Genomic DNA, 26653 nt, shown 5'->3' with positions numbered 1-26653 from the left:
CGAATCTTCTACAAAATACTTAAATACTGAAATAAAAAAAACTCATTTTTAACTAAAATTTATTAACTTTTAACCATATAGTTTGTTTTTAACCCAAAAAGTGTAAATTTCTACAGAAATAGATGCATTTTCCAAAATTAATTGTTAAGCTATGAAAAAACGAATTTTTAACTAAATGAATCCTCAAAAGAAAAAGTATTTCTAATAAAGTAGTTCAACTTTCAACCAGGAAATTCAATTTTCAAAAAATAAAAATATTTTAATTAATGTTTAAAAAAATTTGTAATTTAAAAAAAGCTGGTAAATTAAACGAAAAAATACTTATATTGCTGAAATAAAAGAAATTAATTTTCAACTAAAATATATTAACTTTTAACCAGATATTTAGTTTTTAACCCAGGAAAGCAAAATTTCTACAGAAGGGGACGAATTGAAAAAAAAACCGATGATCTTTTAACAACATGTTAAATTTTCAGTTTCAAAAATTAATTTTTTGGCTAAAAAAACGAATTATTAACTAATTGGATCCTCATCAAAAAGAAAAGGATTTTTAAGAAAGCAGTTCAACTTTCGACCAAGAAATTACATTTAAAAAAATAAAAATGTTTTAATTGATATTACAAAAAAAAAAACACAAAAATCTTCAACAAAATAATGAAATAAAACAGACTAAATTTCAACCGAAATAGACTGAATTTTAACCAGATAGTTGCCTTTTTAACCCAAAAACATGAAATTTCTACAGAAAAATATGAATTTAAAAAAATAAAAAAGAATTTTTAAGAAAATAGTTATATTTTTAGTTTCAAAAATTAGTTTTTCGGCTAAGAAAAATCGAATTTTTAACGAAATGAATCCTAAAAAAAGACTTTTTAAGAAATCATTTAAACTTTCAACCATGAAATTCAATTTTCAAAAAAATAAAAACGTTTTAATTGATATCCAAAACAAATTTTATTTAAAATAAAAAGCTGGTAAATTTAACAAAGAAAAAAAACGAATCTTCAAAAAAAAAAAAACATATTGCTGAAATAAAAGAGATTAATTTTCAATTAAAATATATTGACTTTTAACCAGATATTTGCTTTTTTGATTCAAAAACGTTAAATTTCTACAGAAAGAGATGAATTTAAAAAAAAAAAATCCGTCGATTTTTAATAAAATAGTTAAAATTTCAGTTTCAAAAATTAATTTTCCAGCTAAGAAAAAACAAATTTTTAACAATATGAATCCTAAAAAAAGTTTTTAAGAAAGCAGTTCAAATTTCAACAACCTTCCACTACTACTAAATTTTTTACCAAGTAGTGGAATTTTCATCCCAAGAAATTAAAAAAAAAAATTAATTTTTCAGCAAAGAAAAAACGAATTTTTAACTAAATGAATCCTGAAAAAAAGTATTTTTAAGAAAGCTGTACAACTTTTAACACCGAAATTCAATTTTAAAAAAAGTACTAATTGTTATTACGAAAAAAAAATTTTAATATAAAATAAAAAGCTGTTGAATTAAAAAAATAAATAAATAAATAGACAAACAAAACAAAAGACTAAAAGACGAATTCTTAACAAAATAGGTAAATTTTCCATAAAAAAATTCAGATCAAAATATATTAATTTCCAACAAAATAGTTCCATTCTCAATTTAAAAATATTATTTTTCAATAAAAAATATAATTTTCGAATAAAAAGTTAAATTTTTTGCCAAATAATTAAAGTTTTAGCAACGTAGTTTAATTTTCAACCAAATAGTTGCATTTTCATGCCAAAAATATGATTCTTAACAAAAAAGTTAACAGGATTTTATAAAAAAAATAATTACATTTTCAACCAAATAGCTAAACTCTCATACCAAAAATACGAATTTAAAAATATAGAATTTTCACGAAAAAACATTACTTTTTAACAAAATAGTTGAATTTTCAAATAAAAAATATTATTTTTCTACAAAATAAATTGAAAGACCAAGTACATATTTACATTTTCAATTAAAAAAATTCACATAAAAAATTAATTTTTTAACAACAAAAAAACAAACAAAAATTTCAACTAAAATATATTAATTTTTTACCAGATAGTTGCTTGTTTAACCCAAACAGGTAAAATTTCTATAAAAAGAGATTAATTTTCAAACTTTAATCTTTCAAAGTTCAATCTTCTACAAAAATGTTGAATTTTTTAGCCAAAAATCTCAATTGTCTAATTTTTTGAAGAATATATTTAAGAAAAAAGTTAATTTTTCAAAAAAAAAATGTAATAGCAGATATTTCAGTGAAAAAAGATTTGAATTTAAAATAAAAACGTTTAAAAACTAGTTGAATTTTCAATAAAAAAAATAATAATTCTTGCCCAAGAAAATTATTTTTAAACTAAAAAAAAGTTGATATTTCAATTAAAAATGGAATATTTAAATTTTCAGTTAAAAAAATTACTTTTCTACAAAAAAGACGAATTTTCAAAATAAGAGATAAATTTTCAATCAAAAATGAAATAATCACATTTTTTGCTATAGAAAATATTTGTAAAAAAAATTAATTTGTTACTGGAATTTCCATTATAAAAATATGAAATATATGAATTGAAAAAAATTTGATCTTTCAATTAATTGAATAAAAAATATATTAATTGAATTGTCAGATTAAAAAATGAATTTTTAAGAATATAGTTCAATTTTCAATAAAAAAATGATAATTTTTGACCAAGAAAATTATTTTTATATCAAAAAAAGTTTATTTCTTAATCGAAAATAGAATATTTAAATTTTCAGTTAAAAAAATTAATTTTCATCAAAAAAGAGAAATTTTCAACATAAGAGATGAATTTTTAATAAAAAATCGAAGTCACATTTTTTGTTACAAAAATTAATTTAAAAAAAACCTTCCAGAAAAAAATTAATTTTTTAACAAATAGTTGATTTTGCAATCCCAAAAGACGAATTTTCGATGGAAAAGTAGAATTTCCACCACAAAAATATGAATTTTTGACAAAAAAAAATATATAATTCCAGGTGAATTTTTAACAAAGAAATTAATTTTTAATAAAAATGGTAAACCTTAAAAAAAGATGGATTTTTAATAAAATAGTTGGATTCTGACAAAAAAATAAAGTATCAAACCAAAAAAAAAGAAGAATTTTCAACAAAAAGAAATTGAAACTTTTAACTATTAAAACCAAATTTTAACAAAAAATGAATGTTCAAGAAATAGTTGAACTTTGAATGTGAAAATAATAATTTTTGACCAAGAAGATTATTTTTTCACTAAAAAAAAGTTGACCTTTTAACTAAAAATAGACTCTTTAAATTCGCATTTTCGGCAACATTTTTTGAAAAACTTTCAACAAAATAGTTGAATTTTCATCCGAAAAGGATCACTTTTCAACCAAATAATTAAATTGTCAACCAAATCATATTATATGATAATCAAATATCTTAACCAAAAACATAAATGTGAAAAACAAATTATTTGGTATACAATTAAACTTCGGAAAGTTCATATTTGTGACTTTTTAATAATTTCAATAATAAAAAAACGCTGGTGCATGGCACAATGACGGACACAATGTTATAAATGTTTTAAATAAAAAACTAACCTCTTCGCACTTTTCCAAATCTGTTCTGCCGTGTCCTGAGCAGTTCCGGTTTCACTTCCATAAAGAATCGTGACATTCATTTTCATTCAAAAAGGCAACCCACCACGCAATTACCTCTAAATTCACTCTACACTCTCAAATAAATAGCATAAATATTAAACTAAATATTCTAACCTAAAAATCAAACTCAACAATTCAGCAAGCCAGCTGCGCCACAGGTGCTTAGAGTGGGGGATTTCCAAGATGTCTGCACACTGAGGGCCAAACAATGCACCAAATCTGACCAAATCAAAGAAATTATTATCTTTGACCAAATCCGCGAACTTTATTTTTCTAATAACTTGGGAAAAAAATAATTTCAAAGTGTGTTCAGGTATAATTTTTCATTTTTTAAAAGCTGTTCCATTAAATACTAAAATCATTAGATTTTTTTTAACAAGTCTAGTATATAATTGTAAAGCTTTTGAAAAATAAAAATAATATCCAAATACATTTGATTGAAAAATCATTTATTTCCAAATTATTGAAAGAAATAAAGTTTCATCCCATGGAATTGCTTGGCCCTCAGCATGTAGACATCTTGCCAGCTGACGTCACAACTTGCCCCTCGCGTCAACGAAATTACATAAACGGCCGCGTAATTCGAACTAAAAATAAGTAAAATTAATTTAAATATCCGCCTCGTTCAGTCTACTACAATTTAAATTTTTTCGAATTCGGGTGAAAGTTTATAAGAAATCCTATTTTAATAAATGAAGGTTCAAATTGAAAAATATAAAGTAAAAATGATTGAAACGTTTCAATGCAAGAAATTGTTTAATAATATAAATCATCTCTGATAATATCGTTGATTGAACGATTTACAGGGTTCTCCAATTCTGATTGGTGCCGCTGTACCGGAAATAGTTGATCTTTTATTGAATTTTATTGGTTCGAGTTGGCGCGATTTTCAAATCCAAATTTAAATTGGAAGAGGATTAAATACAGAATAGAGGCACCACTGGTAATACAAAGATAGTAAATTATTGAGAAAGTAATAAAATTCATTTTTAAACAAATTTACTTAAAAATTTTTATAAACAAGACAAATAATAAAGAATTACACAGTTCAAACTTTTCGCGCTCCATGAAACTAACAAGGTTCCGGTTGAGCGGTGACCATTGGAGGGGGAACAATGTCTCAACTCTTTTTAGAGGATCTCTAAATATACCTATATTTGTGGCGCAATCGTGGCATTACAAATAAAACAAAAAATGTCTCTTTCGTGATGTTTGTGATTTATACTACTCAATCGATCCGTATGAAATTACATACCGCTCGATCAAATGCATCAAATGTCAACTGTCAAGGTCGGGACTCATTTGGCTCAAAGCCCGTAATATTTATAATTTATAAAGGACAATAGCTTCCCCGTGTTATTCTTGAATTGCAGATTTTTTAACCTCAGCCAGAATCTCCTAAATTTATTATTTTAGAATAAAACAATGATATATTATACGATTATGGTCATTTTGAAAACAAGAACCGGGCATGAAGTTCTCTAATATCAACTTACAGACTTAAAAAAAAATAGGCCCCTCATGAGCGATTTGAGGGGTTTTATAAACAGGGTTATCGAGTTTCATAAAACTTTTGCAACGTTTCAAAGTTTGAATCTCAAAAGTTAAAAATATTCAAGCGGAAACATTTAAAATATTGAAAAAATATTATCAAGCGTTAAATTTAAATATTTAACTCTGCATTAGAGGCCACATATTACGTGGGGCTATTTTCAATAATTATTTTTTTAATTCCCTCCTCCCTTTTGTTACTTATACTGTTTCATAATAGACACTTTTTTATTTGAGAATATTATTTTTCTCCTTTTTTAAGCAATTCCTATTTTTTCCTAGCTTTCCAGAAATTACCCATTTTTCTCGGTTTTTCGCTTAAATTTGAACTAAATTAATAGTACCCGACAAGAACATCTAACTATTTTTGGTTAAATATTATTTTCTTTTTTGGTTGCAAATACAACTACTTGGTTAAAAGTTTAACTACTTTGTAAAAAATTAATTTTTTGGTTAAATATTTCATCTTTTTGGTTAATATTTTTTTAACTGAAAATTTAACCTAATTCATTTTTGGTTAAAATTTATCTTTTTAAGTTTAAAATTCGACTTTTTGGTTGATAATTCATCTCTTTGTTTGAAAATTCAAATATTCTGTTCAAATTAATCTTTTTTTTAGTTGAAAGTTACTGTATTTTTTGGATAAATAATCTTTTTCGTATAAAATTAATCTTCTTGGTATAAAAATCTTCTTTTTGGTTAAAAAACTCTACTTTTTGGTTGCATATCGAACTCTTTTTATGAAAATCAAGTTTTTTGAAAGATTCTTCATTTTAGTTGAAACTTAAACAATATGGTAGCAAATTAATTTTTTTTATAGAAAATTCCTATTTTCCATTTGGAAATTGTGCTGTTTTGTAAAAAATTAGTCTTTTTGATTTGAAAATTCAATAATTTGGTTGATAATTAAACTATATTGCTGAAAATTAATTTTTTTGATAAACCTTTATATATTTTTATTGAAATTCATCTGTTTTGATAAAAAATTATTCTTGTTTATTGAAAATTATCATGTTCGTTGAGCATTTAATTCTTTTGTTGAAATTTCGTCTTTCTTGGTTGAATTCAAGTGTTTAAAAATAAGTTCCTTTTTTCAATGAAATAGTTTTGATTGATAATTAATATTTTAGAATTAAAAATTTAATTGTTTGGTTGAAAATTTAATTTGTTGTTCAAAATATATTTTTTGTTTGGAAATTCAACTACTTTGCTGGCACATTAAACGATTCGGTTAAAAATTAAACTACTAATTTTAAAATTGAACTTTTTTTCTTAAAATTTTTCTTATGACATTTTTTAAAATCTGAAAATGTGGCTATTCCATTCTTGGTTAACATTTTTTTATTTATAAATTACAAATTTATCTATTTTTATGAAAATGCATTTGTTTGGGTATAAAATTAATCATGTCTGCTGAAAATTCATCATTTTGATTAAAGATTTAACAATTCAGTTAAAAATTCATCTTTTTCAGTTGAAATAAAGTGGTTCAAAATTCGTTTCTTAAAAAAATTAGTACTTTTAACTTAAAATTTGCCAATTCTATTTTTGGTTAAAAATTGATCTTTTTTAGTTACAAATTAAACTGTTTCGTTAAAAATTAACTTCTTTTAAATTAATATTTTGGGTTTAAAATTCAATTATTTCCGTAGATAAGTGCACTATTTGGTTTAAAATTAAACTATTTTGTTAGAATTTTTTTTTTGTGTAAATAAATGTTGTATCTAAAAATTTATTCTATTTTTGGTTGAAAATTGATTTTTTTTAGTTGAAAATTAAACTGTTTCGTTGAAAATTAACTCCTCTTCCAAATTAATATTTTTGGTAGAATATTCAACTATTTTGGTAAAAAATTGAACTATCTGGTTTAAAATTAAACTATTTTGTTAGAAATTTCTGTTTTTGTGTTGAAAATAAATTTTTCATCTAAAAATGTAGCTAAGTTCTAGCTAAAAATTTTTCATTTATACTATGAAAACGGATCTATTTTTTAAAAAACTCATCTGTTTGGATATAAAATTAATCTTTTCTGCTGGAAATCCATCATTTTGATTGACGATTAAACGATTTAGTTAAAAATGTCTTTTTTTTAGTTGCAAAAAGTGTTTGAAAATTCGTTTGTTAAAAATGAAAATTACTTTTTTAAATTTAAAGTTTATTTATTTTTTGTTGAAAACTCAACTATCTGAGTAGAAAACTGAATTATTTGGTTTAAAATTTAACTATTACGTTACACATTTTTTTTGCTTAAAATAAATTTGTTACCGAAAAATGTGGCTAAGTTCTTGACTAAACATGTTTTCTTTATAAATTGAAAATTCCTGTATTTTGATCACAATTAATCTTTTTGGGTATAAAATTAATCTTGTCTATTATGTGGGTAGAAAATTAATCTAGTTTTTTGAAAAATCAACCGGCTGATCATTCGTTTTTATTAGGCTAAAAAAATAGTTTTTCAAACTAAAAACTCAACTATTCCATTTGGTTATTTAATGAAAAGTTCATGTATTTTCCTGAAAGTTTAATAATTTTATTAAAGATTTGAATATTCAGTTAAAGTCATTTTTCTAAATCGATAATTCACCAATTTAATTAAAAATTTGTCCCCGTGGATTCAAAATTATTCATTTATGGTAGGAAAGTAATCCTCTTCATTGAAAATTCATATCTCGAGGTCAAAAAATAACTTTGGTGTTAAAAGTTATTGAAGAAAACGATTAAGAAACTTAAAAATCGATATTTCAAGCTGCCAGATTCTAGCTTCGCAAGCAATTTTATCAAAAACAGTCTTCTTAAAATTGTTCAAAATTTGCCATAGGGGAATAAACGTAATTTGAAATCCGCGCACTAGCAAGAGCCAATGAACCAACCGTTGCGACGCATGCGTAGTGGAAACATAATTGAGAATCCGGAGAACCTGCGCAGGGAGTCTGTGTGTTCAAAAATGGCCGACGGAAACACTTTCGCACACAATCAAAGTTGACTTCTTGATGAGAGAAAAGAAGTGTCTTCGTGTCTTCTTTTTCGGGAAGTGAGTTATCGATGTTTACCGCATTTTTTCTCTCTTTTCAAGACTTCATCTACGTAAATACTCAAACTCCAAAACCGTCTTGAATAATCGTTTTAAGTTGACACTACAATCTTTTGGATACACCTGCAGTGGCTGTAGTCAAGTGAGTTTAGTTCATTTTCATTCAGTTGCTTATAAGTTTCTCTCTAATTAGAATAACACTCAGGGTCAATTTCTTCTATACTCGATACACTACGCTTTTGATTCCACTGTTTTTTTCGAGGCTAATGAAAATTTCAGTGAGAGACGCGAAGGAAAATTATTGAAGTGGGTCATTTATTTGTTGTGAGTCAATAATTGTTGGTCAACTGAAATCATTTGAAAAAAGACAGCAAAACATAGGGTTTGTACAAAATCGAAAAAGTCACTTTTATTTTGTCACTTCTCAAAGTACCTCATATTTGTTTCGTGTTTCTCGATCACTTATTTATGTTTTTCGGAGTTTTTTAGTTTCACTCGCAAATTTAATATGTTTACCTCTCGATTCGGATTTGTGGTGAATTTTAGTGTGATTCTCTCTAAAAGTGTAAGCAGATAAGTGTGGATTTTTTTTTATAAACGAGAATCGACATTTTCATCTGAATAATTGAATAGTTGACTTTTCAATGTCTGTGTATCTAATCTTTTAGGTTAGGTGCGTCTGCTTTTTTTGCTTGTCGATTAGCAACATTCAAAATTTAAGCAAAAAAGGGCTTTTTTATTAATTAATTTTTGATTTATTTCATAGTTATAAACTTTTAGTTAGAGAATGTTATTTGGCGAAACAAATCGGTTTTTTTCTTCTAATTAACTTTGTTGCTATACTGTATTTATAATATTAATATGTAATAATTATTATATAATTATAATATTTGTGTATTTATGGAAATTTCAACTTTTTAAGCTTTAAAATTTAAATCAAAACAAATTAGCAATATTCCAGACTAAAATTTCGGGACTGAATACCGAAAAATAAAATTACCTAAATTATAAAATTGCCGAAAATGTTTTTTTTTTATTCATATTTTTTTTTTTAAATTAAAATACTTCGGTAGAAAATTCAACTGTTTAGTCTAAAATTAAACTATTAATTTTAGAATTTAACTGTTTTCTTGGAAATTGTTTTTTTTTTTTTTTTTAAATTAATTTTTATTACAAATGCATGTATTTTGATGAAAATTCGTCGTTTTTAGTTTAATTAAACTGGATGAAAATTACTATTTTTTTAATGACAAAAAGTGTTTTAAATCTAAAATGGTGAACCCAATAGTCTTTTGTCTATTTAAATTTTTTATATAGTATATTTAGATCTCGAATCTAAACACTTAAAAATTTTAACATGAATTTAATGATTTTTTTTTTTGTTAAAAATTCATATTTTTCGTTTAAAATTCAAATATTTTGGTAAAGGTTTCCAATATTTTGCCTAAAATTAAACTATTTGAGAATTTAACTATTTTCTTGGGAATTTTTGTTTTTGTTTAAAAAATGAATTATTATTTTAAAAAATTATGTATTTTATTCCTCGTTGAAATTTTTTTTATTAACTGAAAGTTCATGTGTTTTTCATGGAAATTCGTTGTTTTTAGTTGAATCAAACTGATTGAAAATGATTTTTTTTTTAGAAAAGTTTTTTTTTATATATTTATATATGTATTTGTATCCTAAAGTAAATTTCAAACTTTTTAAGTTTTAAAATATAAACAATCAAAAGAAATAAAAAATATTCCGAATTAAAATTTCGATACTGAATCCCGAAAAATAATATTCCCGAAATCACAAAATTGCCGACAATTAAACATTTTTGAATCCAAACACTTAAAAGTGGTTAAATAATAAATAAATAATAACATTAAATTATTTTATCTGTTTAACATATTTTTTATTATTTCTTATATTATTGATATATTATTAGAGCACTTTTTAAAATGAAAATGATCTTTTTTGATAAAAATTCATATTTTTCATATAAAATTCAATTACTTTGGTAGAGAATTGAAATATTTGGTCTAAAATGAAACAATTTATTTGAAAATTTAACCATTACGTTGGAAAATTTTCTTTTTGTTTAAAAAATTAATTTTTATTAAAAAAAATTATGTATTTTGTTCTTCGAAATTTTTTTAATAAATTGAAAATTCATGTATTTTTATGAAAATTCGTCGTTTTTAGTTGAATTAAACTGGTTGAAAATTTTTTTTTCAATAACAAAAAGGGTTTTAAACTTAAAATGGTGAACCCAAAAGTCTTTTTTCTATTTAATTTTTGTTATAGATAAAAAATTGTATATTTATATATATTTTTTGTATTTTTAAGTAATCTGAATCCCGAAAAATATTACTCCCGAAATTATAAAATTGCCGACAATTTAAAATTCTCGAATCTTAACACTTAAAAATGGTTAAATAATAAATAAATAATAACATTAAATTATCGTATCTGCTGGTCATGTTTTTTATTTTATTAGTTACATAATATTAGAACACTATTTAAAAATGAAAATAATTATATTTTTTGTTAAACATTCATATTTTTCGTTTAAAATTCAAATATTTTGGTAGAGATTTCCAATATTTTGTCTAAAATTAAACTATTTGAGAATTTAACTATTTTCTTAGAAATTTGTTTTTTTTGTTGTTAAAAATTAATTTTTATTTAAACATTTATCTATTCTATTCTTTGTTAAATTTTTTTTTATAAATTGAAAATTTATGTATTTTGATGAAATTTCGTCATCTTTAATTTAAATAAAGTGATTGGAAAAGATTTTTTTTATAAAAAAATTTTTTTTATATGATTATATATATTTTTGTATCTTTAAGTAATCTGAATCCCGAAAAATATTACTCCCAAAATGATGAAATTGCCGAAAATTTAAAATTCTCGAATCTAAACTCATAAAATTTTTTAAATAATAAATAAAAAATAATATTAAATTACTTTATCTGGTGGACATATTTTTTATTTTATTATTTCTTATTTTACTTATTTTTTTTATATATTATTATAATACTTTTAAAAATGAAAATAATGATATTTTTCGTTTAAAATTCAATTACTTTGGTCTAAAAGTAATCTATTTATATGAGAATTTAACTAATTTTTTGCAAATTTGTTTTTTTTGTTTTAAAAAATTAATTTTTATCTAAGAAAGTAGGTATAATCTCCGTTGACATTTTTTTAATAAATTGAAAATTCATGTATTTTCGTTAAATTAAACTGTTTGAAAATGATTTTTTTAAAAATGAAAACAGTTTTTTTTATATAATTCTATTTATTTTTGTATCTTTAAGTAAATTTTAAACTTTTTAAGCTTTGAAATCTAAATTAACAAAAGAAATTAAGAGTGTTCTGAACTAAAATTTCGACACTGAATTCAGAAAAATAATATTCCCGAATTTATAAAATTGCCGACATTTAAAATTCTCGAATTTAAACACTCAAAAATGGTTAAATAATAGATAAATGATAGTATTAAATTATTTTATCTGTTGGACATATTTTTTATTTTATTATTTCATATTTTATTTATTTATATAATATTAGAACACTTTTTAAAATGAAAATAATTATCTTTTTTGTTAAAAATTAATATTTTTCGTTTAAAATTCAATCCATTTGATAGAGAATTGAAATATTTTGTTGAAAATTAAACTGTTTATTTGAAAGTTTAACTATTTTCTTGGAAATTTGTGTTTAAAAATTAATTCATGTATTTTCTTGGAAATTCGTTGTTTTTAGTTAAATTAAACTGGTTAAAAATTATTTTTTATAATGAGAAGAGTTCTTTTATATATTTAAATATGAATTATTGTATTCTAAAGTAAATTTTAATCTTTTTAAGCCTTAAAGTCTAAATGATCAAAATAAATTAACAATATTCCGAACTAAAATTTCGATACTGATTCCCGAAAAATAATATTCCCGAATTTATCAAATTGCCGACAGTTTAAAATTCTCGAATCTAAACACTTAAAAATGTTTAAATAATAAATAAATAATAATATTAAATTATTTTATCTAGTTTACATATTTTTTATTTGATTATTTCTTAATTTATTTATATATTATTAGAACACTCTTTTAAATGAAAATGATCCTTTTCGTTTAAAATTCATTTTTTTTGGTTTAAAATTCAATAACGTTTGTAGAGGATTGAAATATTTGGTCCAAAATCAAAATATTTATTTGAAAATTTAACCATTATGTTGGAAATTTCTTTTTTTTTGTGTGTGAAAAATTAATGTTTTCATCTGAAAAAGTAGGAATATCTTTCTTAGTTTAATTTCTTTTCCTTTTCTACCGAAACTACCGAAACTAATAAATTGAAAAGGGTTAAATAATCAAGTAATAAATTATAAAATACTTTTATCAGATGGACGTTTTTTATTTTATTATGAGTTATTATTTTTTACTTAATTTTCACAATCTTTTAATTGAAAATTAACTTTTTTTGTTGAAAATTGAAAAATTTCGTTACGTATTTAAATAATTTGTAAATAAGTCATCCCTTTCTATCAAAAATTTGACTTCCTGGTTGAAAATCTAAGAAGTATTTAACTAAAAATTCGTTTCTTTAGTCGAAAATTTAACTATTACATTAAAAATTCGTTGAATTTTTGGTTGAAAATGTATCTTTTTTGTTAAAAATTCGAGTATTTGGTGGGAAATTAATCTTTTTCAGTCGAAAATTCAAGTATTTTGTTAATAATTTTTTTTTCGAAAATTAATCTTTTTGGTTAAAAAAATTAAGTTTCAGCTTGCAAATTTCACTTTTTGATTGAATGTTGAACTCATTTCTTGAAAATTAATTTTTTAAATGACAATTAATCTCATTGAAAATCCAAATAATTTGCTCAAAATTAATTTTTTTTTGCGCTGATAATTAATTTTCTTCACTAAAAATTTCAAGTATTTCATTTTTGGTTGAAATTTCGTATTTTAAATTGATCTTTCCTTGTAGAAAACTCATGTATTTTGTTGAAAAAATGTATTTTTTGGAAGAAAATTAATTTTTGTTGAAAATTCATCATTTTTGGTTAAAAAAGCAACTGCTTGGTAGTAAATATACTTTTTTCTTAAAATTGACTTTTTCAGCGTGACAATACAGCATTTTTGTAGAAAATTCAACAAAATTGGTTAGAATATTTAATTTCTTTGGTGGTAAATTAAGCTATTTATTTGCAAATTTAACTTTTTTTTTGAAATTCATTTTTTTCCGATAAAAATTAATTTTTTTTATCTGAAAATTTAACATTTTCATTTTTGGTTGAAAACTTATCCTTTAAAATTAAAAATTCATGTACTTTTATGAAAATGCATCTGTTGGAATAGAAAATTAATCTTCTTTTCTGAAAATAGATTATTTTCGTTGAGGATTTAAATATTATGTTCAAAATGCGTATTCAAAAATTGTTTTAAAAAATATAAGCATAAAAATTCCATTTTTGTTTAAAAATTAATATTTTTTGGTTCAAAATTCGACCGTTTTATTGAAAGTTAACTCCCTTGTTTTAATTTTTTTTAATGTAAAATTAAACTTTTCGGATCAGTTCGAATTTTTTGTTGAAAAAGTTTATATATTTTTTTAAATTCTTCTATTTGTATAGAAAATTTGTCTTGTTGAAAATTCATCTATTTGGTTGAATCTTGAATTATTTTGTTAAAAAAGTCTATTGTTTCGTTTAATGCTATATATATTAATTATTCTTTTAAATAAAAAGCATTAGAAAATGATATAATTTAAACAAATAGAAAAATTGTTTTTTAATAACTCACATTTATCCATTTAAAAAATCTGTAATAATTAAATATATTGATAAAAAATTATTGTATTTAAAAAAAATTATTATTTGCATTTTAAATAACAATAATTAAAAAAAGTATTTTTCAATATAACAGAACAATAAAAGAGCAAGGTTTTTATTGCAATAGCAATAATTTAAAAAATGCGTATTTAACGAAAAAACCTGGCAGTGTCAAATCTTTTTTTTCAATTATTGTTACCTTATTTTCATGAATAATTTAAGAAATGCATTGAACATTGAAAAAATTCTTTGTCCAAATATTTCATTTTTTTATTTTTAATAAATAAATAATACTGACTAAAAAAGAAATATTTTAATTGTTGAAATTCAGGAATTGGATAGTGTCGGATATCTTATAATTCGGCGATTTTTTGTCGCGTATTTTATTAATCGGAAATTTAAAATTCGTTAATATTATAATATGGGGGAATTTTATATTTCGGCAATTTCACAATTTTTTCGAATATTTTCTTTTTCGGTATTTTTCTGTCTGAAATGGTTCACTAATAAAATAAAACAAAATAAATAAAATACTTTTATCTGCTAAAGATTTTCGTATTTTAATATTGATTTAATATTGAAATAATTTTTGGGTATATGGTTAAATAATAAAGTAATAAATAATAAAATAAAATACTTCTATCAATACTGAGTAAACTAAATATTTTAGAAAAATAATCATAATTTTATGTATTTCAAATTCTGTTATTATTTTTCAATATGATTATATAAAGAAAGTGAGTTATTTTTTTTATCGCACAATTTGATTATTAATATTATAATATTGCTGGCTTTAATTATTTGGTTTGGAAGTTCATTTTGTTGTTGTTTGAAATTAATCTTTTTAATGAAAATTCAACAGTTTGGTTGAATTTTGTTTTCTCTTTTTACTGAACATTTTCATTAGTTAAAAATAGGACTTTTTGGTTGAATTCAACTGCCTTTGATTTAAAATTCAAATATTTTTTATTTGAAATATCAACTATTACATTTTTCGTTAAGAATTTATATTTTTTCGTTGAAAATCGTACTGCTTGGTTATCTATTTTGTTGAAAATCCATTTTTTTGTGCTGAAAATTTAAATATTCAATTTTCGATTGAGAATGTATTTTTCTTAGTTAAAAATTCATACATTTTTTTTTTAAATTCGTCTTTTGGAAGAAAATTCATCTTTTTGGTTGAAAATGCATTGTTTTGGTTGAAGATTTAACATTTAAACGAAAAATTAATCTCTTAGGTTGAAAATGAAACTGTCTTTTTGAGAATTATTTTTTTCTTTGAAAAATTAATTGTTATAATTAAAAATTAAACTATCTTGTTGAAAAAAATGTGTTGTTTTGTTTGGAAGTCAATTTTTAAACTAAAAATGTAACTAAGGTAGTAGAAAATTCATCTGTTTCAAAATTATTTTTTAAAAGTTAAAGACTTTTGTTAAGAACTCAATTTTTTGGTTCAAGTTTTATAATTTAATTTGAAAATTTATACTTTTTTTGTTTGTTAAAAGTTCTTTTTTTTTTTAATTCATACTTTTTGGTTTGAAAATTAATCTTTTTGGTTGAAAACTCATTTTCTTGTTAGAAATTTAGCTATTTCAGTTAAAAATTGAACTATTCCAGTTGAAAATTCATATTTTCGGATAAAAAATTCGACTCTTTTGTGGAAAATGATATTTCCTGACTTTTTTTTATTAGTTAAAAATTCATATTTTCGGATCAAAAATTCGAATTTTCTTGGGTGGAACATTCTATTTTCTGACTTGAAAATTAAACTATTTGTTAGAAAAATAAAAAATTTTGTTGAAAATTAATTTATTAGGTGAAAATTCATTTTTTTTTTGAAAATTCAACTATTTTTATAAAAATCTAAATATTTGGCAGAAAATTAAACTTTTTGTTAAAAAATTAACTTTTTTGTCGAAAAAAAATATTTTTCAGTTGAAAAAGCAAATATTTGGTTAAAAATTAAACTACTTTTATAAAAATTTAACTTTTTGTTACAAAAAATAACTTTTTTGTTGAAAAATAATATTTTTCACGTGAAAATTCAAATTTTTAATTAAAAACTAATCTTTTTTTGTTGTGGAAATTCATCTACTTGGTTAAAGTTCAATAATTTTATTGACATTTTTTTAACGCATTTTTTTGGTTTGAATGTTTAGCCATTTGGTTAAAAATCAAAATATTTTTGTAAAATTTAGCTATCTGGAAGGAAATTAAATTTTTTGTTAAAAATAATTTTTTCGGATCGAAAATGCCACTTGTTTCGTTGAAAATTAATCTCTTTTGTTTGAAAATGCATCTATTTGGTAGAAAATTCAATTGCTTTTATAACAATTGAATTATTTGGCAGAAAATTTAACTTTTTTACAGAAAGTTTAACTTTTTGTTAGAAAATTAACTTTTACGTTGAAAATTAATACTTTTTTAGTTAAAAATTCAACTGTTTTGTTACAAACTAATCTTTTTTTTTGGGTAGAAATTCGACTACTTGGTTAGAAGTTCAATAACTTTATAGATAGCTGTCTTTTTTTTTAATTCATATTTTTGGTTTTAAAGTTTAGCTATTTGTTTGAAAATTAAAGTATTTTTATAAAAACATAGTTATTTGGAAAAAATGAATCATTTTATACCAAATTTAACTTTTTATTGTAAAATTATCTTTTTTGTTGAAAGAGAATACTTTTGAGTTGAAAATAGAACTATTTTTTGAGAATTAACGTATTTTTGGTTGATACTTAATTTTTCCAACTGAAACGTTAAATATGTCGTTTTTTGTTGAAAACTAATCTTTTTCATTTGAAAATTCAACTATTTGGTTGAAAATATTTTTAGTTTGTTGAAAGTTTGTCTATTTTTTGAACGAAAATTAATCATACTGAGGAATTTAAATATGCACGGAATTAAAAATATATAAAGACAAAATAAGCATTCGTTCACAAGGACTAAAAAATATAAATGAAAACAAAATAGCGAAATTGTTTGCATATTTCGCGTCGATTGTTTCAAAAGTGCGAAATACTTTAATGGTTCCGTAATATGAAAAATAATACTTGGAAAAATCTTTCCAGAATTTGAGTAGCCTGTCAGGAACTCGAAAAAAATCTCTTATTTAAAAAAAAAAAAAAAATGCAAGTCATGCGGATCAAAAAAAATAATAATTTCTTGCACCTCTTTTTATTTCAATTTTTTACGAGATATTTTGCAGCGTTTTAATGCTGTTTTAATCCCTCTTTTTCCAGTCTCACATCACTTTCAAAACTCCAATGATGATCAAAATGTCTGCCACATAATGCAAACTTCATTACATAACAAATGCAGAAATCAAGCGCAACCGAAACGATTTCCGTTCAAGATTTCCTCCTTTATGATCGTAGAAAACTCTTTCTCATCAATAGAAATACAAAAATTGCCTAATACGTAATATCCAATGCCAAACTGACCACTTCCAACGTGACGATATTAAAAATTCGGTCAGGACAAATAGACAGCCAACTAATCAGGATCATCAAGGATCTGATTAACTAACATTGAAACTCGATGAAAATGAACAGCCGGCTCAAGGAGACAGAGTCAAAATGGACCTGTGAATACTGCACCTATGAAAATTGGCCCTCGTCCCTAAAATGTACAATGTGCCGAGGCGCGAAACCTCTCCTCGGCGAAGATATTTATCGTCTGCGAAGTCCCAGTCCTCAGAGATCCGGCTCGAGTGTCGCTTCCGGTCCAGTTCCAGCCTCAGATTCCTACAACTCGCAAAATTGCAGTCAGAATGTACCTTCCGGCGGCAAGTGGTCCTGCGACATTTGCACCTATCTCAATTATCAGAATACGGGGCGCTGTGTGCAGTGCGGAAGTCGAAAGACAAACAACACCCAGTCGAATTCGGTGGCCTCGAATCTCCACGAGCAGCTGGCACCCCTCAGGCTTGGCGATCCGCCGCCAAATACGGGCTCGAATTCGCAGTTTAATCCAGCGCCGATTAATTTACATCCGGAACGATTTGCGGGTGGACATCCGGCTGGCGAGAAGTGGTCATGTTTTAGCTGCACTTATGAAAACTGGCCGAAATCGACGAGGTGTGTTATGTGCGCGAAGGAGAAGGACAGAAGGGACAAGTCGTCGAATAGTTTAGGTCTTATTTTACCAAGTCCGGAGAGAGATCAGAGCCAAAGGGGCTTACCGTCTCCTCCACACACGCCTTTTCTTCAGCAAGCCCAACGTGATGAGAATTTGGCGATTGCTAGAAGGTTTGTTCAAGTTTCTTTGTTTTTTTTTTTTTAAATTATTATTTTATTTAGAATTTAAGAAATTTTAATTAGGTTAAGGGCATGCGACACAGTGAAATTCCTACATTACCAACCTCTTTTTTTCTATTGAACAAAATTTTTTTTGAACCATAGAACTTTTTTTGTAAATCAAATATCGAACTCAAAATTTCAGGAGAGCATTATAAGACATTATCCTACGTTTATGTACTGCATTTGAATCGAAATTTGGCAAAAAATTTCAGAAATAATTTTTTTTTTTTAATTCCGATTCAAATGCAGTACATAAACGTAGAATAATGTCTTCTTATGCTCTCCTCAAATTTTGAGTTCGATATTTCATTTACCAAAAAAGTTCTATGGTTCACAAAAAAATTTTGTTCAATGGAAAAAAGAGGTTGGTAATGTAGGAATCCCACTGTGTCGCATGCCCTTAAGGGAATTTGACACAGCCTAATACCTATATTACCGACATCACTTTTTCAGTTCACTGAAGATTTTTTTGAACCTAAGAACTTGTTTTGTAAATAAAGTATCAAGCTGAAACTTTGGAAAATGTATTAGAGTACAATAAAGTATGTTTAGGTACTGCATTTTGGTAGGAACTTGACTGAAAATTATTTCATCTTTTTTCTGAACCTCGACATTTTTTGAACGTTCGAACTTTTTTTATACATAAAATATCAGTCTCAAACTTTGAAAAATGCAAGAGCCGAAAGAAAACTCCATTTAAGTACAAAGCTTAATAATAAAAGATGTAAAAAAAAATTCTTCAACTATCAATTCCATCGGTATCAGTCGGTAACGTTGTACACGAAAATACGAACCCTCTAGAGTCTCGTCTAGTGGCCGCCAGGGTTCGGATTTTCGTGTACAATGTTACCAGCTGATGCCGATGGAATTCATAGTTGAAATATTTTTTTTTTACATCTTTTATTATTAAGATTTGTACTTCAACATAGTTTTCTTTCGGCTCTTGCATTTCTCAAAGTTTGAGACTGATATTTTATGTATAAAAAAAGTTCGAACGTTCAAAAAATGTTGAGGTTCAGAAAAAAGATGAAATAATTTTCAGTAAAGTTCCTACCAAAATGCAGTACCTGAACTTACTTTATTGTACTCTTATACATTTTCCAAAGTTTCAGCTCGATATTTTATTTACAAAAAAAGTTCTTAGGTTCAAAAAAAAAACATTCAGTGAACTGAAAAACTGTGGTCGGTAATATAGGCATTTAGCTGTGTCACATGCCCTTAACATCAAATTTAAAAGCCTTTTTAAGGGCATGAATTGTCGATTTTACCAGCTTTAGGTTTCCCCGGTTTTTTTTCTAGAATAAGAAATATTTTGTCTTAAAAATTTGGGAAATGATAGCGAACATGCTAACGGACGTCCCCACGCACTTTTTTTGTGGGTTAATTAAAAAAAGTTTTAATTGAGCAAAATGTGTTCAATTTGCATAGCGCTTAGGAAATAGTATCGATTTTTTCAGTGTTAGATTCCCCCGGCTTTTTTCCTAGGATAAGAAATATTTTGCCTTCAAAATGTTTTTTTATCAAAATTTTTTTGATATTGCTAACAACGTGCGTGTATATTTCGAGGTTATGTGTGATACAATTCACCCGAGCATTACTTCCAAAATACACAATATTTTTGGCCGAAAACTTTGTACTTACAAATAAACATAGTGACTAATCTCCAGGAACTAACCTTGTTTGCAGACAATCAAAAAAGTTTATTTCATAAATAATTTCGAGATTATCGGAAAGGCAGAGATGAAAAACGACGTAACCTCAAAATAATGCATATGCATACAATTTTTATTTAGCAGAATAATTTTTGTTTGTTATTATCCCTCAAAAAAGAGTCCGGGGACGTTCGTTATGATATTTTATAGCATCTCCGAATTCAGTTTTTAAAATTTTTCATTTTTGTGAAAAAAAAAGGCGGGAAACTGTAAGCATCACACGCCCTTAAGGCCAGGTACTACGGTGAGCACGTGACCAAATTACTATATTTAGTTTGAGTGATAATATTGAAAAAAATTATCCGAGTAAAAAATAAATCCGTAATATTATTTTCATTTTTTTTTGTGTTTTCCATGTCCAAAGGAAATTATATATCGCTCTGAAAGTTTGGAATTTAGGAAATGAGACAAGAAATTGCGTTTGTATATTTAGTTTGAGTGATCATTTTGAAAAAAATTATCCGCCTTAAAAGTATATGTGTAAAATTACGAGTAAGAAGTAAATGTGTAAAATTACGAGTAAAAATTAAATGTGTAAAATTATTTTCATTTTTTTTGTGCTCACTGCGTACGTTCTTTAGTGCGTTTTGTTTAACCTTTTCAATTCTGAGAAGGATATCTTAATCCGTGTGGATGTGGTGAGCACAAAAAGAATTAAAATATCAATTCATAATTAAATATTCTTTGAAATTACAAACATATTTATTTAAACAATAATTTTTTTTCAAAATTATTACTCAAGCTAAATATGCAAACGCAATTTATTGTCTCTTTTCCTACATTCGTAAGTATAAATTTATAAATTATTCATTTATTTTTATTATTAGTTATTAATTAATTTTTTAAATTATTTAATTTTATATTGATTTATATTATCAATATTTTATTATTAATTTTATTATTATTATTTAAATTCTAATTTAAAAACATAAAATATTAAATTTTATCTAATATTATTAATTATTTATTAATTTATAAATATACTTCCTTTGAAATTATAAACATTAATTTATACAAGCGTTCTTTAGTGCTTTTTATTTCATCTTTCAAATTCTAAGACCGATATCTTAATTCGCGTGGATATAGTGAGCACACAAAGAATTAAAATAATTTTACACATTTATTTTTTACTCGGATAATTTTTTTGAAAATTATTACTCAAACTAAATATACAAATGCAATTTATTGTCTCATTTCCTACACTCAAAAGTATAAATTTATAAGTAATTCATCTATTTATTATTATTAATTATTAATATTATTATTAAGTAATTATCATTTAATAATTATTTTGATTATTAATACTTTATTATTAATTTTATTATTATTATTATTTAAATTTTAATAAAAAAATAAAATATTTAATTTAATTTAATAGTTAATAATTAATACTATTATTTATTTATTTATTTATAAATATACTTTCTTTGAAACTATAAAAAATTTATTGTCTCACTTTCTATATTCCAAACTTTGAGAGATATATCATTTCCATTCAAAATTTTTGGTGAAAAATTGATCTTCATGGTTGAAAACTGATTTTTTAAATTAAAAATTCAACTATTCTAGTCGAAAATGTATAATTTTATCATTTTAGTTAAAACTTCATGCTTTTGTCGAACATTCTAATTTTTTTGTTAGAAAATTAATCTACTTGCTTGAAAACTAATTTTTTTTGTTAAAAATTCAACTATTCCAGTCGACAATTTATAATTTTAGTTCAAAATTTGTATATTTCGTTGAAAATTAATCAGCTTGGTTAAAAAGGAATTTTTTGTTTTTAAAAATTCAAATATTGGGTTGAAAATTCGTCCATTTTGGTAGAAAACTGTTTGGTTTTTTTAGTTAAAAATAAGTTTTTATTTCCGATAAATTTTTTTAACTAAAAATATATTCTACTAACTGAAAATTTAAGTATTTGTTTTATTTTTTTGCAGAAAATTGATCATTTTAGTTGAATATTCACTTTGAATATTCCATTTTTTGTAGAAAACTTAACTATTCTATTTTTGGTTAAGAATTCATTTCTTTGTTTGAAAAAAGCAATATTTAGTTAAAAATTCGTTTTTTATATAAAATTCATATTTTTGGTTGGAAATCCATTACCGTGATTAAAAATTAATTCCTTGTCTGAAAATTGAACTATTTTGTTGAAAAATTCAATTTTTTGGCATATAATCGAGTGTTTTACTTGAAAATTCATGTATTTGGTAAAAATTAATTTTTTTCTTAGTTTTGAATATTCATCATTTTAGGTGAACAGTCATTTTACATATTGCATTTTTTGTAGAAAATTTGACTATTCTATTTTTGGTTAAGAACTCATTTCTTTGGTTGAAAAGAAGAAATATTTAGTTCAAAATTAGTGTTTTTTTTTTAAAGTAGAAAATTCATCTTTTGGGTTGAAAATTCCACTATTTGTTTAAAATTTTATATTTTTCGTTGAAAATTCATCACCGTGATTGAAAACTAATTTCTTTGTCTGAAAATTGAACTATTTTTTTTTTAAATTCGTTTTGAAGATTTATCATTTTAGTTGAATATTTACTTAAACTGTTTTGTAGAAAATTGAACTATTCTATTTTTTGTTAAGAATTGATTTCTATGGTTAAAAAAATATTTTATTAAAAACTCGGTTTTTGTTTTATAGAAAATCCATCACTGTGATAAAAAATTAATCTTTTTGGGTGGAAATGCGTTTATTTTTAGTTGAAAATTAATTTTTTTAACTAAAGATCTAACTATTACATTATTTGCTTGAAAAATTTATATTTTTATTAGAAAATGAATGAATTTTGCTAAAATCTCGTTCTTCCTGTGTTTAAAATTTATTTTTTTAACTGCAAATTGAACGATTCTAGTTTTGGGTTTTAAATTGATCTTTTTTGAGTTGAAACTTTATATATTTGATTGAAACTGTATCTTTTTTGGAACAAAATCAAATTTTTTTAGGGTTTAAAATTGAATTATTTTGTTTCAAACTAATTTTTTTGGTTAGAAATTGATTGTTTTAATAAAAAATGCAATTATTCTATTTGAATTTATTTTTTATTTGAAAGTTAATTTTAAACTGAAAATTTAACTTCATGCTTTTCGTTTAATATTAATTTTTTTATTGTAAATTTAATATTTTTGTCTGAAAAGTAATTTTTTTTGGTTAGAAATTAAACTATTCCAGTGGAAAATTTATCATTTGAGTTCAGAATTAGTATATTTTGTTGAAAAGTTTTTATCATGGATAGATAATTAATATTCTTGGTTGAAAATTTAACACTTGATTAAAATTTAAAAACTTTTGTTAAGAATTCATTGTTTTGGTTGAAGATTTATTATTTGATTTAAAAATTCATCTCTGGGGTTGGAAATTAAACTATTTTTGAGGATAAATTTTTCTTGTTGTTAAAAATTGAACTATTATGTTGAAGATTAGTTTATTTTTTCAATTTTAAAATATATAAATTTTCAACTGAAAAAGATAAATTTATGAACCTAAACCAGAATAGTTCAATTTTTAGTTAGAAAATTAAAATTTAAACTTAGGAAAAACGAGATTACAGAAAAATTAAATAATTTTCATCTAAAAATATAAATTTTCAACAAAAAATTGAATAGTTACATCTGCAGTTAAAAAAGTGAATTTTTAACTAAAAAAAAAAAAAAAAAAATTTTTAGCCCAAAAAAATTAATTTTTCATCGCAATGATGAATTTTTTATAAAAAAATCGATTTTTTAATCAAATATATATTTTTTAACCAAAGAAATTAATTCTTAACAAAAATAGAATAGTTTCATTTTCTACAAAAAATGAATATTCAACTAAAATGATAAATATTCAAAACTAAACAAAAAAATTAATATTTACCAAATACATGAATTTTCAGGTAAAAAAATTAATTTTTTGTAAAAAAAAATATTGAAATTTTCAGTTGGCAAAATAAAGTATCGACCAAAAAAGAAAAGTATTTTCAACAAATTAGTTCAATTTTCTGACAAAGAAATTAATTTTCCATCACGGTGATGAATTTTTAACCAAAAATATGAATTTTCAACACAAAAGATGAATTTTTTATGAGAGAACGAATTTTTAACTAAATATTTCTTTTTTTCAAACAAAGAAATTAATTCTTAACTAAAAATAGAATAGTTAAATTTCCTACAAAAAATGGAATATTTAAAGTAAATATTCAACTCAAATGATAAATCTTCAACTAAAAAAATTCATCTGTACCAAAAAGATGAGTTTTCAATTAAAAAGATAAATTAAAAAAAAAAAAAAAAACTTAGATTTTCAGTTGGTAAAATATATTTTCAACTAAAAAAGAAACGAAATTCAACAATATAGTTACATTTTCAACCACGGACCAAATAGTTGAATTTTTAATCTGAAGCAGATAAATTTGAAACTAAATAAAAAATAATTAAATTTTTACTGAAAAAAACTTAATTTTCAATAAGATCCAAGTAAGTTTTCAACAAGAAATGTAATAGTTAAATTTTTAGTTAAAAAAATTAACTCTAAATAAAAACTAATTTTAAACTAAAAAAAAAGCAAACAATTTTCTACTAAAATAGATGAATTTTCAACTAAATATTTAAATTTATAAAGAAAGTTTCAACCAAAAAGAGGAATTAGTCACCAATAAGCTTAAATGGGCTCCCGAAAATTCTAATTTTTAATAAAATATAGGAATTTTAAACCAAATATTTAAACTTTCAACTTAAAAAGATGAATTTTTAACCAAACATGTACGACATTTAAATTTTTAGGTAAAATAGTTCATTTTCAACTTGAAAACATAATTTTTTACAGAAAATTGTAATTTTTAACAAAATTTTTTAAATTTTTAACAAAAAAAAAGGGTTTGGGAAGTAAAATGATGAAACATCAACTCAACTGTTTTTTTGGTTTTTTTCATTTAAATTTCTCAAATTTAATAATTTTTCGATGTCAATTTTTTGGTTGAAAATTTTTTTTTGGGTGAAAATTTAATTGTTTTGTAAACAATTAATATTTTGGGCTGGAAAATTCAACCGTTTTGTTGAATATTACTCTTTTTGAGTTACAATTTTTATTATTTTGGTAGAAAATTCAACAATTTGGATGAAAATGAACTTTTTGGATAAAAATTCACATTTTCTGGTTGAAAATTTGACAATTTGGTTGAAATTTTTTTCTCTTTTGATTGGAAAAATCTTTATTCCTAAAAAATTAATTTCCTTTGTTGAAAATTTGTTTATATTTTTTGGAACTACATCTCATTTAATAGAAATTTGATCTTTTCATTAATTAAAAATGCAACTGTTCTATTTTTGATTGATTTTTTTTTAAATTGCAAATTCAACTACTTGGGTACAAGTTGAACCATTTTGTTCTAACATTTATTTTACTCTTTAAACATTCATCTCTTTTGTTGAAAATTAAAAATATTTTTTTTTCAATATACTTTTTCGTTTATTATTTTTTTTTACCGAGAAATTTAACTTGTCCATTTTTTGTAGAAATTTTTTTTTTATTTATCATTCATCTTTATTGGCAGAACAGTAATCTTTTTGGTTGAAATTTCCTCTTTTTTGGTTAATACTGCAAATTTTGTGTTAAAAATTTATATTTTTTACTTGAAAACGCAGCTTTTTTTAAAAAAAAAATCCGTCTTTTGGCTTAAAAATTAAATTTATTGAAAATGTGTCCATTTGGTTAGAAAATTTACGTTCTGGGTTAAAAGTTTAGCTGATTTGTTAAAAGTTATTTTTTTCTTGTTTGTTAAAGACTCATAATTTTAATTGAAAATTCATCCCCGATTGAAAATTAAATTATTTTGTCGAAAAATGGTCTTTTTTTAAAAAAAAGTTGGCCCACTCTATTAAAAATGTATATTCTTGGTTGCAGATTTTTTTTTAGTTGTAAATTAATTTCTGTTAAAAAGTGAAACTATAATTATTTCGATTAAAAAATTTAGAAGCTTTTTAAGAATTTTGAAAGTATTCAGAAGAATAAAAAACACAGCCAATGAAAATTGAAAATGATTTTTTTATTTTGAAAAGTTCGTTTTAAGTGAATATTCAAAAAGATTTAGAAAGATTAAAAAATTGTCAAAAATAAATGTGGAACATTTAAAGAAAATTGGTTTTAATTGGGCAAAATTAAAAAAAAAAAACTATAGCAAAAATTTATTTATTTATTTAACTTGAATTGTTTTGTAGTCATCTGCCACTTTTTGTGTTAGTAATTTTTTTGTTGAATTTTTAAAAGTTTGTATTCAATTCATAGGCATTTCATCAAATTCTTTAAATTCCTTTGAATTTTTCTGAGCTTATTTCAAAGTTATTGAATTCATTGAACTTCCTTTATAGTCTTAAATTGTTTTGAATTCATTTTATTTTTTGTTTTATTTCACCCTGAATTTTTATGAATTTCATCGAATTCTTCTCTTATTATCTTAAATTCCTCTAAAACTTTCTGGTTTTAAGGAAGTAAATGTATTTTTTTCTTGATTTTATTTTTAGGAATTCTATAGATTATTTGTTTTTGTAAATTTGTTGTTTAATGGTTTTAAGGAGATATTTACCAATATTTAAATATACGGGAAATAA

General features: G+C 23.2%; 2 protein-coding genes across 7 annotated transcripts in view; one reads left to right on the top strand and one right to left on the bottom strand.

Moving 5' to 3' along the window:
- Positions 1-3817, bottom strand: part of LOC117175072 (NADPH-dependent diflavin oxidoreductase 1) — a 12782-nt gene extending 8965 nt beyond the window's left edge. Inside the window, exon 1 of the mRNA XM_033364614.1 lies at positions 3586-3817. Coding sequence (XP_033220505.1) covers positions 3586-3671 — 86 coding nt within the window. The 5' untranslated portion in view covers positions 3672-3817. The remainder of the gene's footprint in view (positions 1-3585) is intronic.
- A 4340-nt stretch (positions 3818-8157) lies between these two features.
- Positions 8158-26653, top strand: part of LOC117174241 (ubiquitin thioesterase trabid) — a 37672-nt gene continuing 19176 nt past the window's right edge. For 2 of the 6 annotated variants that reach the window (XM_033363143.1, XM_033363139.1), the window contains exons 1-2: positions 8428-8609; positions 17292-18299. In XM_033363143.1, coding sequence (XP_033219034.1) covers positions 17590-18299 — 710 coding nt within the window. In that variant the 5' untranslated portion in view covers positions 8428-8609; positions 17292-17589. Of the gene's footprint in view, positions 8370-8427; positions 8610-17291; positions 18300-26653 lie in introns of those variants that run through there. The other 4 variants (XM_033363140.1, XM_033363141.1, XM_033363144.1 and 1 more) reach the window with 4 other exon arrangements.

Source organism: Belonocnema kinseyi, chromosome 6 (assembly GCF_010883055.1).
Source record: "Belonocnema kinseyi isolate 2016_QV_RU_SX_M_011 chromosome 6, B_treatae_v1, whole genome shotgun sequence".
NCBI lineage: Eukaryota > Metazoa > Arthropoda > Insecta > Hymenoptera > Cynipidae > Belonocnema > Belonocnema kinseyi.
The sequence above is the reverse complement of the archived record's forward strand: the minus strand, read 5'-3'. Positions and strand labels throughout refer to the sequence as shown.